At 38.0% G+C, this 15,603-nt stretch overlaps 4 protein-coding genes and 1 non-coding gene across 8 annotated transcripts; all 5 read left to right on the top strand.

Annotated features, from left to right (window-relative positions):
- Positions 1–307: 307 nt before the first annotated feature.
- TRNAQ-UUG lies at positions 308–379 on the top strand. Its single transcript has one exon. It is a non-coding gene; the product is annotated as a tRNA-Gln (tRNA).
- A 257-nt stretch (positions 380–636) lies between these two features.
- Positions 637–3,259, top strand: LOC111477109 (V-type proton ATPase 16 kDa proteolipid subunit-like). The gene is made up of 3 exons (XM_023121104.1): positions 637–852; positions 1,423–1,708; positions 2,910–3,259. Exons 1-3 carry the CDS (start codon positions 774–776, stop codon positions 3,040–3,042), a joined length of 498 nt encoding a protein of 165 aa, XP_022976872.1. The 5' UTR covers positions 637–773; the 3' UTR covers positions 3,043–3,259.
- A 716-nt stretch (positions 3,260–3,975) lies between these two features.
- LOC111477115 (acetyltransferase At1g77540-like) lies at positions 3,976–7,193 on the top strand. Of its 3 annotated transcripts, XM_023121115.1 has the most exons (4): positions 3,976–4,391; positions 4,503–4,559; positions 6,208–6,275; positions 6,884–7,193. In XM_023121115.1, exons 1-4 carry the CDS (start codon positions 4,125–4,127, stop codon positions 6,888–6,890), a joined length of 399 nt encoding a protein of 132 aa, XP_022976883.1. In that variant the 5' UTR covers positions 3,976–4,124; the 3' UTR covers positions 6,891–7,193. The 3 variants fall into 3 exon arrangements, with proteins under 3 accessions (XP_022976883.1, XP_022976884.1, XP_022976885.1); XM_023121116.1 differs by lacking the exon at positions 4,503–4,559 and having other exon boundaries at positions 3,984–4,391; positions 6,884–7,180; XM_023121117.1 differs by lacking the exons at positions 4,503–4,559; positions 6,884–7,193 and having other exon boundaries at positions 3,987–4,391; positions 6,208–6,586.
- Positions 7,194–7,741: 548 nt separating this feature from the next.
- LOC111477117 lies at positions 7,742–10,402 on the top strand. 2 transcript variants are annotated; one of them, XR_002717206.1, is made up of 3 exons: positions 7,742–8,101; positions 10,165–10,273; positions 10,327–10,402. XR_002717206.1 is itself a non-coding variant. In XM_023121119.1 (2 exons), the coding sequence occupies exons 1-2, from the start codon at positions 7,804–7,806 to the stop codon at positions 10,221–10,223; spliced, it is 357 nt and encodes a 118-aa protein (XP_022976887.1). In that variant the 5' UTR covers positions 7,742–7,803; the 3' UTR covers positions 10,224–10,402. The 2 variants fall into 2 exon arrangements, 1 of the variants encoding a protein (XP_022976887.1); XM_023121119.1 differs by having other exon boundaries at positions 10,165–10,402.
- Positions 10,403–11,396: 994 nt separating this feature from the next.
- LOC111477074 (UDP-galactose transporter 1-like) lies at positions 11,397–15,528 on the top strand. The gene is made up of 6 exons (XM_023121040.1): positions 11,397–11,543; positions 11,645–11,886; positions 12,027–12,276; positions 12,412–12,619; positions 14,658–14,889; positions 15,015–15,528. The coding sequence occupies exons 2-6, from the start codon at positions 11,776–11,778 to the stop codon at positions 15,243–15,245; spliced, it is 1,032 nt and encodes a 343-aa protein (XP_022976808.1). The 5' UTR covers positions 11,397–11,543; positions 11,645–11,775; the 3' UTR covers positions 15,246–15,528.
- The last annotated feature ends 75 nt before the right edge of the window (positions 15,529–15,603 follow it).

Here is a 15,603-nt window from a genome sequence, read left to right as displayed (position 1 = left end):
ACGTTCACAACGGATTTGATTCTTAGATTGTTTAATTTTTCTTAATTATTTTAAATTTTTTTATTTATCCACACTATATATTATAATAATAATTAAAATTTCATAAATTCAAATATAAAATATTCTCGAGTCACTTGATAAATAATTTTAGAAGTAAACAAAAAAAAATATATAATATTAGAAATAATTGTAAAGAAAAAAAAAATCCCTAATTTCTCAAAATTAAGTACAACAACCAATTTAAATAAAAAAAAATATTATATTATTATTATTAAATAAAATGTTTTGTAGACATTACACCAAAAAGGGTTCTATGGTGTAGTGGTTAGCACTCTGGACTTTGAATCCAGCGACCTGGGTTCGACTCCCGGTAGGACCTCTTTATTTATGTAATTTTACCTATGGATTTTATTTTAAGTCCCAGGGGTTTCTTTTAAGGTTTTGTTAATTTTGAAAATATTCATTTAAAAAATTAATAGATTTTCGTCTTAAAAAGAAATATTTCATAAAATTCGAATAAAAATAAACACCCGAAGTTCTCGTGACTACACGTTCCAGATCAGTTACGGTAAATAGAAAAGAATAGTAGGGCTATTAAGGTAATTTCGGTTGATTAATCAGACTACTACTGGCCTTTCTCCTGTTCGAACAATCACCGGTGTTGCTATATCTTCATCTAAAGAACACATAAAGATTAAAAAAAAAAAAAAAAACAACCTAGAAAAGGTTACCGGAGTGTTGAGATCGGAAGCTATATTGGTTGCTCTGATCCGATGGCGTCTGCTTTCAGTGGCGATGAAACTGCTCCTTTCTTCGGCTTCCTCGGGGCCGCTGCAGCTCTTGTATTCTCATGTAAACTTCGCATCTCTATCTTCCTTGTTTTCATTTTTTCCTTTTTTCCATTTTAGTTGCGATACGATATGGATCGATCAGATTGGTTCTATTTCTTGTTATGTTTTTGGTTTGAATTCTAATTTGGCTGCTGATTGAATGTGAGAATTCAATCGGGATAATGAACTCTGTGGCTTGGTTGACGGGAATGAATCTTTTGTAATTGGCCAATTTGGAGATCTTTTCTTTGGGTGATGTAAGTGGCGTGGATCTATTGTGAGATGAGATTTGATTGATCGAAGCGGATCCTGTGCTGTTTTCTTTGATCTCCGGAGATTTTTTTGTTTTAATTCCTCGGAGAAGTAACTCTGATGATCAAATTGGCTCCTGAAACTCAGATACAATTTAGATGATTGTCTTTTGTATTATTTTGTATTCCAGTACAACATGTGAAGGTTTATGGTGTTTTCTTTCCTAGTAAAGTAACGCATCATAGCATTTTTTACCTATTTTTTCCTATCTGGAGCACGCAATCATCCAGTTGAAGCGGCAGTATGATGAAACTGATGCTCAATAATTTCTCTTTTACAGGCATGGGTGCTGCTTATGGGACTGCAAAGAGTGGAGTTGGAGTGGCCTCCATGGGAGTTATGCGGCCAGAGCTCGTCATGAAATCTATAGTTCCTGTTGTTATGGCTGGAGTGTTGGGTATTTATGGATTGATCATTGCTGTTATTATTAGTACTGGAATAAACCCGAAAGCGAAATCTTACTATTTGTTTGATGGGTATGCTCATCTGTCTTCTGGACTTGCTTGTGGACTTGCTGGTCTCTCTGCTGGAATGGCAATTGGGATTGTTGGTGATGCTGGTGTTCGGTAATGTTTATATTCTATATCTTTTGGCTGTTAGGTTTTGATGTTTTTTTGTCTTGTGGTTTGATATGATAGTATAATTACCCTGAATGGCTACATTTCTGATAAATGCTTCAATTTTGTAGAGTCACAAATGTAGTTCAATGTGGATAATAATTGCCTCTAGAGTTGGAAATATCTTGTGTTTTGGCATAGAATTCTATCAACATGTTAGATTTTGAGAATAGTATCATGAACCTCCTTGTGAATAGGTGTGTGATTCCATACTGATTGGATAGAGGAACGAGTGCCAGCGAGGATGCTAGGCCCCGAAGGGGGTAGATTGTGAGACCTCACATCGGTTAGAGAGGGGAACGAAACATTATTTATAAGAGTGTGGAAGCTTTTCTCTAGTAGACGCGTTTTAAAAACCGTGAGGGGAAGCTCGAAAGAGAAACCCCAAAGAGAACATCTCCTAGCACATGCGTTTTAAAAACCTTGAGGGGAGGCCCGAAAGGGAAAACCCAAAGAGGACAATATCTGCTAGCGGTGGGCTTAGGGTATTACAAATTGTATCAGAGTCAGACACCAGGCGGTGTGCCAGCAAGCACACTGATCACCGAAGGGGGGTATATTGTGAGATCACACATCAGTTGAAGAGAGAAACGAAACATAAAGAATGTGGAGACCTTTCCCTAGGTTTTAAAAACCTTGAGGGGAAGCTTGAAAGGGAAAGTCTAAAAAGGAAAATATCCGGTAGTAGTGGGCTTGGGCTGTTACAATAGGTGTCGATATTGGATGCGTAATTAAGCCATTTCTTTCAATGTTCAATGTTCACTCTTAATCATCGCATGAGTTGTCTAACAGAGAGGATACTTTACCATCTGCTCTATCATTCTCAAGATTAATGAGTCTTCTTTCTCGTTCTTGGAGAGTTAGAACTACAATTCATTTGAGTTATCTTTATTTTATGACTAGGTATTGATGCTGGCTTATACTGTTCTAGACCCAAAATATATTCCCGACCTTTTGCTCGACCGTTTCTTTCTACTGGTTTTCTTTTTGCTTTCATGCATCTGTACTTTTTTTCATCCAGCACTAGATAACGACAACGATACTCGACATGGTTTGCAGATCATTTTTCGTGTTCTTCTCTCCCTCACTATGTATCTAAGTCTTTCTCAAATGGTATTCTTACTCCCTCACATGTTTTTGATGCACTCAGGGCCAATGCACAACAACCTAAGCTCTTTGTTGGAATGATTCTCATCCTCATCTTCGCCGAAGCTCTCGCCCTCTATGGTCTTATTGTCGGTATCATTCTTTCCTCTCGAGCAGGCCAATCTCGTGCAGATTAAAGTACGTAAAGTCGATCCACCGTCTTTGAATTTGTGATTCAAATGTTTTAAGTAGATTTTGTTATTGTGTTACTTCTGTTGATGTCAAACTGAACCTATTGTATTGTATTGAGTTATGGTAATGAGCAGGTTTTATGACAAACCTCCATGCTCTTCTGGTTGTTTTGTGTGATATTCTTTCTAATTTTAGTCGGTGTGGACATTACCTTTGGATGCAGATTCCTTTGAAAATTACCCAAATATTCTTCAAATAAAATACCTTCCTTACTATGTTATTAAAAATAGTGTATATATATACCATAAAATATCTTTTATCTTTATCGTTAGTTTTGGATGGAAACCGATCGTTATACTTTATTTCAAAAATACCTTTCACTTTCAAAAATGTTTAGAAAATACTCAATTTTAAAAATTTAATAATACATATTTTAGAATTTCAAAAAATACCTTAAAATATTTTATTGTGATAACTCCAAAAACACTTTTAAACATTTTTTAAAAATTCTAAAATATATTTATAGTTACAATATGTTTTTTCTCTCATCTCGATATGATATTATTCTGGTGTCCTATGCTAGTCAACTTCTCTCTACCTGATTCGTTGTTGCCGTCTTTTGCTCACATTCTCATATAACTTTCTCAAATCTTGCTCTCAAAATCTTTCTGCCTCGCTCTCAAAATCTTTCTGCCTCCATTTTCTAAAACTTTCTTCTTGAATCGGAACTAGAGTCTCGAATATGCTTAACTCTCGTAAGTCAGCTACCATCAAAGTGCGATTGTGACAAGCTTTAACACCTCTAATTAGGTCGTCTTAAAATAATCTATGAAGTGACAATAGATGATTTTCGTCATGCAATCATTTTTTTATTTTATTTTTATAAATATAACATTCAAAATTTCACCATATTTGTTAAATATACTGGTAGCTAAGCGGAAACGAAAAAATCCGAGCAGACAGGCAAGCAGCTAGACATCTACTTAAGGCGTAGTCCAAGGTTCTAAGTCCAAAAAAGAAAACCTCGAATTCCAAACAACGTAGCTATCTCCGAAGTTGAGCAGCCGAGGATTTCGAAGGGACAGCCATGGCGAGTACAAACCCTATAGCAGGATCTGGAACCAACGCTCCGAAGATAATCTGGAATGAAGCCCAACGGAGGTTCGAAACAGAGGACAAGAAGGCTTATCTTCAGTACGTGATCAAAAATCAAGGTAAAGTCATTGATATGATTCACACTTTCGTTCCTTCTTCCAAAAGGGGTTTGGGATTGGCTTCTCATCTCTGCGCCGCCGCCTTCAATCATGCCGCCGCTCATTCCTTGGCCGTCGTTCCCTCTTGTTCTTACATTTCCGTGAGTTCTCTTCTCTGCAACTTCTAGGGTTTCTTCTAATTTTGATCCCTTAGTTTCATTTAGTTCTGAATAACTTGTTTTAGTCTTAATTTCCTTACTGGGTTTGTGTAGTTTTGGTTTGTTTTGCTCATTTGGGGATCATTGCTGCGTTCTTGTGTGCTTGTTTTGTTACTCATCTTCAAATTTAATACCTCCGTTTACTTGTGCGATTGTATATGGCTATGGATTACCAATAGGTTTAGATGTTTTTCCTTGGAACAGAAAGAAATCTGCCTTTCACGTCGGTTAGAGAGGGGAACGGATCATTTCGTTTAAGGGTGTGGAAACCTCATTCTCTAGCCGATGCGTTTTTAAAACTTTGAGGGGAAGTCTAGAAGGGAAAGCCCAAAGAGGACAATATGTGCTAGCGGTGGGTTTGAGCTGTTACAAATAGTATCAGAGCCAGACACTAGGCGGTGTGCGCCAACAAGGACGCTGGGCTCCTAAGGAAGGTGGGAGATCCCACATTGGTTGGAGAGAGGGAAATGGATCCTTTCTTATAAGGGTGTGGAAATCTCTCCATAGTATACGTGTTTTAAAACCGTGAGGTTGATGGCGATACATAACGAGCCAAAGCGGACAATATCTACTAGCGGTGGACTTGGGTTGTTATAAATGGTATCAGAGCCAGACACCGGGCGCTGTATGCCAGCAAGGATGCTGGGCTCCTAAGGAAGGTAGATTGTGAGATCCCACATTGGTTGGAGAGGAAAATGATTCCTTTCTTATAAGGGTGTGGAAACCTCTTCATAGTATACGTGTTTTAAAATCGTGAGGTTGATGGCGATACATAATGGGCCAAAGCGGACAATATCTACTAGAGATAGACTTGAGTCGTTACAAATGGTATCAAAGCCAGACACCAGATGTTGTGCCAGCAAGAACTTTGGGTCCCCAAGGGGGTGGATTGTGAGATCCCATATCGATTGGAGAGGAGACCTTTTGGAGAAGTAAAAAACAAAATCATGATAGCTCATGCTCAAAGTGAACAATATTATACCATTGTGAGAGTCTTGGTACCTAACATTTTTATTATTAAATCCCACGTCGGTTGGAGTGAATCGAATCATTCCTTATAAGGGTGTGGAAACCTCTCCCTAATATAGATGCGTTTTAAAATTATGAGATTGACAGCAATACATAATAGGCCAAAGCAGATAATATCTACTTGGGTCGTTACAACCTTTCAACAGCCTAGAAAAACTTTCCTCGAAACGTGAAAAATGGCACAACACAACCATAGAACGTTAACGACCTTTCATGGTGCTCCTTGCAAAAAGATACACCGCCAAGGGATATGGTTGTCGAGGAGGAATTCTACATGAAGTTGATGGTTTTAATCGTCAAAAAGAGAGATTTTGACTACCCATAACTTACGCAAGATGGGGGAGCGGAAAATGCATCTCACGGTTTTAAAATGCGCTAGAAAGAGGTTTTCACATTCTTATGAGGAATGTTTTGTTTTCCCTCTCTAACCAATGTGAGATCTCACAAAGGAACTTAACTTCCTCGTTGACACACCGGCTTGTGTCTGACTCTGATATCTTTGTAACCGCCCAAGCCTACTGATAACAAATATTGTCTACTTTAGCTCGTTACGTATCGCTGTCAATCTCACGATTTTAAAACATGTCTGCTAAGAAGAGATTTCCACATCCTTATAAAACTTTTTACCGAGCTTCTATGGGTATAGTGATTTGTTGTTCATAGCCATTAAGTATATACTCTATAGTTGACGTTTCCACATGGGTGTTTGAATCATTTTTGTGGCTCTCAGGACACCTTTCTCCCGAGGAATCCAACTTGGAACCATCTTTTATACTCTGAAGACAAGAAATCAAACCTGTAAGCAACCTCTTATTATGTTTATAAATTTGTCTGTGTTAATCATTAGATCAGTCACAGATGCTCCTTGTGCTTGTGCACGTGCGCGTGCGCGAGCGCGTGTGTGTTCTTCGAGAAAGTCGACCTACCGCTTATATTACTACATTTAGGATGAACTGATCTGCTTGATCTATCAATTAAGTTTACAACAACATAAATGTCTTCTCTCTGCATATATCAAATGCAAATGGATCTGTATGTTCCCAAATTGAATGGTTTGAATATGTTATGCTATATATTGTAGAACTTGAATAAATGCCTTGACATGTGGCATTCGTTAAGGCATATATGCCTTCGACCAAGGGGTTAGAGCTTCTTAAATATTGTGTCGACCTAAAAAATGGAGATATTTTGAGAATGCACTGATTGCAAATGCTCGTTGTGTGGTATTAAAAACTAGAATGTTTGTTGGGAGGGATGTGATTAGGGGTATACATGGTCGGGATTGAGTTGGGTTGAGCTGAGTGATTTTTTTGGACCAACACAAAAGTTTGGGTTGGTTGGATTGGTAACTCAACTCAACTCGAAAATTTTCACAACTCAACTCTTTATTTTCGGGTTGGGTTCAGGTTGTGAAACAACAGAGCGTCGAGTGAAGAAGTCCAACGTAAGTGGAATGGAGCGTCGAGGGGAGAGACAGTTGGCAACGACATCTGATGAGAAACACAGAGACGAGGTCAAATGGAGAAATGGGAAATGAGAAGAGAGTCCAACGGAGAAATAAAGAGGCGAGTGACGTCAACGTTTGGAGACACGTAGAGGCAAAACAAGGTCAAAGATGAACGTTGTGTGAGACTACGAGACAAAGTCTCAAGCTCATGGTCAAAGAGCCGGGAGAGACAATGAGAGTGTAGACTTGCCAGGATGATTCATGGGTTTTGGCTATGTGGGCTTGGGTCTATTTTATTCAAGATTTTTGGGGTGACCCAATAATTTAAATTTCGAACTCGAACCCAACTCGAACTGGATCAGGTACCAAAAACGAACCCATCCTCAAGCTTTTTCCCATCCATTTTGTATTAGGTTTATGTTTCATATTTTTGTTAAATACACATGAAAATATACTTTTTTAAATGGCTAAAATAATAGTTTCAATACAAATTTTAAGTTAAAATTACGATAATGATTTAAATCTATAAATTTGATTCTAGGGATCGGGTTCAATTCTTTCCGCTAAAAATAATGTATTGAATTAAGCCTAATTCCACCAATTAACATATATAAAATTAAAAAATTTCTAGATTAAATTACAACCTCGTCCCTATTATTTGAAGAAATTTCATAAATAGTTAGATCTCTAGGAGGACTAAACTGTCATTTAATTAAGATGCTCTTACTACGGAATGTAGTGGGCCGTAAGCCCACTTTACGACCCAATTCATTTCAACTATGGGCCGGGAAAGCCCACGAAGATCTTTCTTCCCCCTAAAGAGGAAGACGACGGCGACGCGGCTGAAAAACCTCAGGGTTCCCCGATCTTCACTGCAGAATGGACTTGGCCTCCAAATTTCTTCGCACTTTAACCAATGCCACCAACAATAATACCTTAATCAACGTCTGTTTGGTCATTTCCTTTGGCGCATTGAGCGCAAGATCAATCAAGCAGCAGCGGGAAATCGAAGCCCTGGAGGCTGAGAAAGATTCACTTCTCAATTCCAATAAAGCGCTGAAGAAAACCATGTGGGATTGGAAGCAACAGCTATACTCTGAAGCCTCAACAGACTCCGCTTTGATCCCTCTCGCCAGGATCAAAGCTATCTATAGCGAAGCTCCGGTATCCCCGTCCGGTAATATACGCCTTTCTTCTTTCTTCGTTCTCTTGTTCTCTGATCTATTTTTTGTTTTTTTGATTTTCTGCTGTTGGAAGTGTGTGTGTTTAGTAAGATTTGGAAATTTTTGCTAGCTTTTTAAGGAAATAGTACAAGGCTTTATCCATATAGGACTCGTGTTAGAAATTGAGTTCGTCGTCGGGACATTCCAAGCACTTGAAACTCCCTTGGAAAAATTATTGGCTTCCATTACCACTTCATCTATCATTGTTGGCCTGATTTTTATCATTGTCGAATTCTGAAGTTCAATGTTGTCATAATGGATTAACGCGTTCTTGGTTGTCATTGATTCTAATTGTCTAAGAACTACCAGCCAAAACCAAAAGATTATGGATCTAAAGAGAATGATTGTCATCACCATTAGAGGCAAATAAGTGTTTGAGAATTGAATTGGATGGTGTAGTTGATGACCAAATTTAAGATAAAAGAATGAACCAAAATCCGGTCAAGCCTAAAGCCACTATATACTTGTTTGTCATTAGGAGAAGAATTGTGCATAGTATAAGATGCATAAAACTTTACCCAGAAAACATGGTTATTCAACTGTGATTTTGTGAGATCCCACGTCGGTGGGAGAGAAGAACGAACCATTCTTTATAAGGGTGTGGAAACCTCTCCCTAGGAGATGCGTTTTAAAACTTTGAGGGAAAGCTCCAAGAGGACAATATCTGCTAGCAGTAGGCTTGGTGGACTGTTACAAATGATATCAGAGCTAGACACCGAGTGATTTGCCAGCGAAGAGGCTGAGCTCCGAAGGGGGTGCACATGATGTGGTGTGCCAACAAGGATGTTGGGCCTGAAAGGGGGTGGATTAGGGGGTCCCACCTTGATTAGAGAAGGGAACGAGTGTCATGGGCTGTTACAGATTTTATATGAAAAGGAAGTAATTCTCCTACTCGGAATTTAAGGGCACTCCAATTGAAGTTAATTGCAAAGGCCGAATAGTCACAAAAGGAGATGGAAGGGGAAAATAAAAAAGAACATTGAACTTCTCTAAATCTCAGACTTCTTCCCCATATCTCTCCCTATTATTATAACTCTGTTAATATCGAGCCACAGATCGTGACTCCTAGTTCTAGACTGCATTCTTTCCTAGAATCACTGTTTTCCCTTTAAACTGATTCCACACCGAAGCTGCATCGGACTATCCTTAGTTGATAAATAAAAAACCGAAAAAGTTGATGTAGAGGGGAAGTGCTTCACAAACCTTTCTGCCCAAGGAGAAGAAAACTAGTAATGGCTTTGTGTTTCCTTTGGACTCCCACATAAATGAGCACCAACTTGGTTGTAAAATCATCAATGGACATGACATCTTCCTTGTAGTCTCTCTATTCTGTTTAGCTCAAGGCACACCAATCAGCAGAAACACTCGGTTTTTATGGGTCGGTTATGTTTCCAAATTAAGAGTGATAAGTTTGTAGGTAGCGAGGAAATCAGTCAACTATTGAGTCGTGGTTTAGTTTCATCAACCGTGTGATAATAATACCCTGTGGACGATGACTGTAGTTTGTGTTTCACAACTTGTGGGGAGTTATAAAGATCTTTGCTCCAGAATTGGTAATCATGTTAACATGACTCAAATGTCTGCTTTTAGTAGAAATGGATCGTCAGCCCAAGTATATAGACTGGACGAAAAAAACCATTCAAATGCACGTTTGATGCAAAACTTTTACCTTATTTTCTTGTTGAATTCATTCATAACAATGTTGGGAATGCATAAAACGATTACCTACAATAACCAAATCTATCACTTGGGATTTTCAAGTCTCAATTGAGATTAGGACAACTTCCATCCATATCATTTAGTTCAAGGGTTGAACATATGAATCAAATACTCTTGAAAGTTCTTTTTTCTTTTTCAAGCTTGATAACAAAAGGAAGGCTCGTTTGGAATGACTTTTTAACGACACTTAGGAAGCCATTCTAAACCGGTCCAAAATCATAGTCGAATCTTGAAGGTGATCACTATTCTATAAGCTATTAGATTTCAACACTGATCCAATTCTTATGGACTCATACAGGAGCAGAACAAGCTGCAACGGGAGATGCAAATTCACAAGGCTCCAAACTCATGGTTTAATCTTAGTTTATTAGTTAGTTGACTCTAGTTCATGAAGTTTTGTTCCCAAGTTCAGGAAATTAAAACTCCATATTGTATGCTTGAGGCCCAGAAAAATTAAAACTTCATTTTCACTTGCCATTAACCCCTCGAGAATAAAACAGCTATTTAGTTTAGTAAGTACTATTTTGCTTTATATACGTTACAATTTTTTACCAAATATCAAAATATTACTAATATAGACATTGATTATATATCAATATACTTTTGTAAAATTGAAGATATTACATTTTCTTCTAGCTTTGATATTTTACATATTTACATTTTCTTTTATGATAATTTGTGGTAAATTTTTTTTGTTGGTAAAAAATAGATATTGCTGCTATTAATGAGTTGTGTACGTGTTGCAAACAAATGAAAAAATGTCTCTGTTAAGAAAAAGCATTATAAAAATTATATTAAAAAAAAAAAGATTAAAAAATCAACAAACCTGAATTAAAGTCAAATATTTTTATTGCATGCATCCATCCGACGCTCAAAATCTAACCAATATCTGTAAGTAAGAATGAATGGAAAGGTTTGAAAAGTGGGGAAGCCGTGATGAAATTGCGCTCCTTCGCATTCCCACATCGGAATTGCGTTGCATTTTCGCCTAATACATTATGATTGTGCTACCTTATTTATTATGTAGGATTTTATAAATTGATTACTGAAAAGAAGAGTAACAGCCTTGTTTTTCCGGTCCGGTTCATTTATTTGCTAATAATGCTTCATTAAATCGCATTAATCTATTTGACGGTTCCAAAACGCTTCTATTATTTTATTCTTCTTCTTTATTAAATTATTGTCTCTATATATAGATAGATATATATCATTTGCCACTATTTTTAATATATTTATTCTAATATAAGTAAATTTTAGATTTATTGAATTGGAAAAAAGAATACTAGAATTGAAACGAAAAATAAATAAAATTAATAATATTGAAATGATTTTATAAAAACAACATGCGTCAAATTCTGTAATCCGTCGAAAACAAGGAACCAACGGGTGAGATTGTCTGGCGTGTCGTTGACGGTTTGACCTTCTTTTAGTAATGGACACGTGTAAAGTGGGACCCACAATCCCCAAGCCTTTTGGGGCGTGTAAAAAGGAGGAGAGAATACAAGCCATTTGCCATTAGCCATTAGCCATAGCAATAGCCATAGCAATAGCCATGCCCTTGCGCTTGCCGTTCTCTTTTATGAGCACAGACCCTTCGAACAAACGAAAGCTCAAGGCCATAGACGCGACAAACTGAAGCGTGTTTAGGATTTCAATGAATTAGTGAGAGAATTTGGAGTACGATCCTTGGCGGATGCCATGCCTTCTGCGTTTTTTTCGGGTTCAAATTCATCCGTTTCATGTACTCTTAACTTCTAGCTGCTAAACCATTTTCTCAGGTCCCAACTACGCTCAATTGAGCGTTTTCCAATTCCGAATTCAGGTGGAGGTTTTTTGTTAAATCGGAATTTCGGTGTGATTGGGATTTCGCGGTCGGTCATTCGGTCATCTGAGGTCTGAAGCGAGAGAGATGGAGGAGGCTTGGTTGTGCCAGTGGAGCACCATTAGATCTCTCTTCGCGATTCTTCAATGGTGGGGCTTTAATGTCACCGTCATTATCATGAACAAGTGGATCTTTCAGGTATTGCTGAATTTCCGCTGTTTTCTTCCATTTCTTGTTTAATTCTTTCTCGATTCGGTTGCTTCCAGTTCAATTTGTTCGTCTTTTTTATTCCATGGATGTTTAGCGTCGTTGTGAATTGATCTGTTTGTTTTCTGCAGAAATTGGATTTTAAATTTCCTCTAACAGTGTCTTGCATTCACTTCATCTGCTCCGCCATTGGAGCGTATATAGCGATTAAAGTGTTGAAAGTTAAGCCGCTGATTTCTGTTGACCCTCAAGATCGGTGGAGAAGGATATTCCCCATGTCGTTTGTGTTTTGTATCAACATAGTTTTGGGGAATGTGAGCTTGCGTTATATTCCGGTTTCTTTCATGCAGACAATAAAGTCCTTCACTCCTGCAACAACCGGTACGGTTTTGAATTCAAATGGTTTGGTGATCATCTGTTCTTTATCGTTGTTCTATGTTTCTTTTATTTTTTAAATTTCAATCGAAAATTGTGTGGTTACATTCATTGTTCTTGACTTAAATTGGTTGTAAACAGTTGTCTTACAATGGCTTGTATGGAGAAAGTACTTTGACTGGAGAATATGGGCATCTTTGATACCCATTGTTGGAGGAATTCTTCTTACTTCTGTGACTGAGATGAGCTTTAACATGTTTGGGTTCTGTGCTGCCTTGTTTGGTTGTTTGGCTACCTCAACAAAGACCATCCTTGCTGAGTCCTTATTGCATGGATACAAGTTCGACAGGTACTACTGCCCTTATGCGTGGTTAATTCATTTTGGATTCCAAGTTTCATCCTGAATTCCTGGGTGTTGCATTCTTTTTCTGGGTTTAGATGGATAGCTGTTGCTTGAAAACCCCGCTTTAGAAATACCCCCAAGGAACAGATATCTGATATGTGTTCAGTATCGTTCATGCAATTAGTAGAATCATGATCATAGATACTGAAAAGTCAATTCCCTATCAAGTATATATTAAAACCCTGCAAAGATTTCCAAAGAGAATGTGTTCATAAGTATGTAGCTGTGGCTAGTTTTGGTTGGATGAATTGGAAAACATATTGAAGGTGTTCCTTAGTCTACAATGAATTGGTAGAGCAGTTCAAGCCAATGAATTAGTATAAGAAACCCAAGCTCACCGCTAGTAGATATTGTCCGTCCTCCCTTGGGGGCCAGCAAATGTATCGCTGTCAGCTTCACGGTTTTAAAACGCATCTATTAAGGAGAGGTTTTCACACTCTTATAAGGGATGCTTCGTTCCCCTCTCAAACCGATGTGAGATCTCACAATCTAACCCCCCTTGGGAGCCCAGCATTCTTACTGGCACACCACCCAATGTCTGGCTTTGATACTATTTGTAATAGACCAAGCTCACCGCTAGCAGATATTGTCCTTTTTGGGCTTTTCCTTCCACGCTTTCTCTTAAGGTTTTTAAATGCATCTGCTAGGGAGAGGTTTCCACATCCTTATAATTCGTTCCCCTCTCCAACCGATGTTGGATCTCACAATCCGCCCCCTTGGGGGGCCAGCGTTCTCGCTAACACATTACCCGGTGTTTGGTTCTGATATTATTTGTAACAGTCTAAGCCCACCGCTAGCAAATAGTGTCATCTTTGGGTTTCCCTTCAAGGGCTTCCCCTCAAGGTTTTAAGCACGTTTTAAAACCTTTGAGGGGAAGCTCAAAAGGGAAAGCCCAAAGAGGGTGCTTGGGCTGTCACATTAGTCCTCACCATTTGCTTTCATCCAGCTGCCTTTTTCTCTCTGTTTTTTGTTTTTGGATCTGTAAAGAGAATATTACCATCTCTGAAGATCAATTCTGCCATTACTAGTAATTTGTTCTTTGCTGCAGTCTGTATTATTCTCTCTTTAGCAATTCAACCTTTTTGATTTTCTATCGACTCCTGTCAATGTTATCAAAATACCGTGCTGTTGGTTCCCTTTCTCGCATCCTTCTCTTTTTGTTGTAACGTAAAATAGTAACCTTCAGCTACTGATGAATGATACTCTTGGTGCTGGATTCTTATAATGGGAAGAACGACTACCTTAGTTTAGGTATTGTGTCATATATCCACCCCCACGAATGGTTGACATTTAGATACTCATCAGTCACTCAAATTACAATACAATTTATTACAATCCTTTTCTTCTAAGTTGTATGCGTTCTCGCACTGTGGCACGTTTTGGCCTCCTTCACAACAGGACTCAAAGAAAACTAGATAAGTAATGAATTATGAGAATAACAACGGAACCAATTATGGATGCCTTTTAAGGTCACATAATTGTACGAATACATGTAATTTTGAATGTTCTTTCAATGTTTTTAACACAGAACATTGAATCATTAAAAGTATTTTTCATTAGGTGTTGCATTTAATTTTAGTACGATTGATATTATTCAGTCTTCTTGTTTGTAATCTTGATTTTATAGTTACAATCCTTATAAACATGAACATTTGAATGGCTTCAATTATGTACGTGATATGCATACATGTTTTATCACTGGCATTGATGGTTAAATGAAATGGCTTCTTCCGCCGACATATATTATAATATGACATGGTTCAGTTATCAGTAGTTGATCTTTATTTAATAGATAGTGATTGAACTTTTAAATCTTTTCCAATGAAACCCTCTTTTCCCCAACCCCTACTGGTTTTCATTTTCCATTGATTCTCTACCATCCAACGAATAATCATCTGTGTCGTTCTTTGTTCTTCTGTTGTTTCATATATGTTTTGCTAATAATGTTGGATCTGTGGTGTTTGTTTTCTTTTGGCCACACCAGCATAAATACAGTGTATTACATGGCGCCGTTCGCGACCATGATCTTGGCAGTACCTGCAATGCTCCTTGAAGGTAACGGTGTTCTCGATTGGCTTCACACTCACGAGTCAATTTCCTCGTCACTCATCATCATTTTCAGCTCTGGGGTGATGGCTTTCTGTCTTAACTTCTCCATATTTTATGTGATTCATTCTACCACTGCTGTGACGTTCAATGTTGCTGGAAACCTAAAGGTAAGATCTGCTTGATACAATTGCCATGGATATTAGTCTTATAAACCACTACAATTGCATTCTCCCTACACAAATTTCCCTTCTTAATACTACGATGAGTTCATTTGAATTTTCATTTTGCTCAGGTAGCTGTTGCTGTTCTTGTTTCATGGTCGATATTTCGAAACCCGATTTCAATGCTAAATGCAGTTGGATGTGCAATTACACTTCTGGGTTGTACATTCTATGGCTATGTAAGACATCTTATCTCACAGCAGCCACCCGGAACCCCTCGAACCCCTAGAACACCTCGGACCCCTCGGAGTCGGATGGAGCTGCTCCCCCTTGTAAATGATAAATTGGATGATACGGTCTAATTGGTTTCGTTGCGGTTGAAGTCTTGGTAGTTGGCACCCGGGTAGTAGAGAAAAGGAGTACTAAAAAATACAAAAGCAGAATACTGGGGCCTGTTCGTTCTGTCCACCTGCTTTAGGCGAACTTCGATTTTTTTTTCTTCTTCATAATTCTATCTTTTTATCTCCCTGCCACAAATATCGTTGTTTGTAGCTTTAGCATATCAATGAGAGACTGATAATATCTTTTTCTTTGCTAGTTATCCCACGTATCTGATTATAGAGTCAATTATTGTTAGAGTTCCAATCAATTTTGTTCTTAAGCTTGCTTTTCATTCAAATTCCAACCAAAACATAAAACTATTCCCAGATTTCTGATGCT

This window comes from Cucurbita maxima, unplaced genomic scaffold (assembly GCF_002738345.1).
Source record: "Cucurbita maxima cultivar Rimu unplaced genomic scaffold, Cmax_1.0 Cma_Scf00003, whole genome shotgun sequence".
NCBI lineage: Eukaryota > Viridiplantae > Streptophyta > Magnoliopsida > Cucurbitales > Cucurbitaceae > Cucurbita > Cucurbita maxima.
Note: the sequence above shows the minus strand (reverse complement) of the source record. Positions and strands in the feature narration are given on the sequence as shown.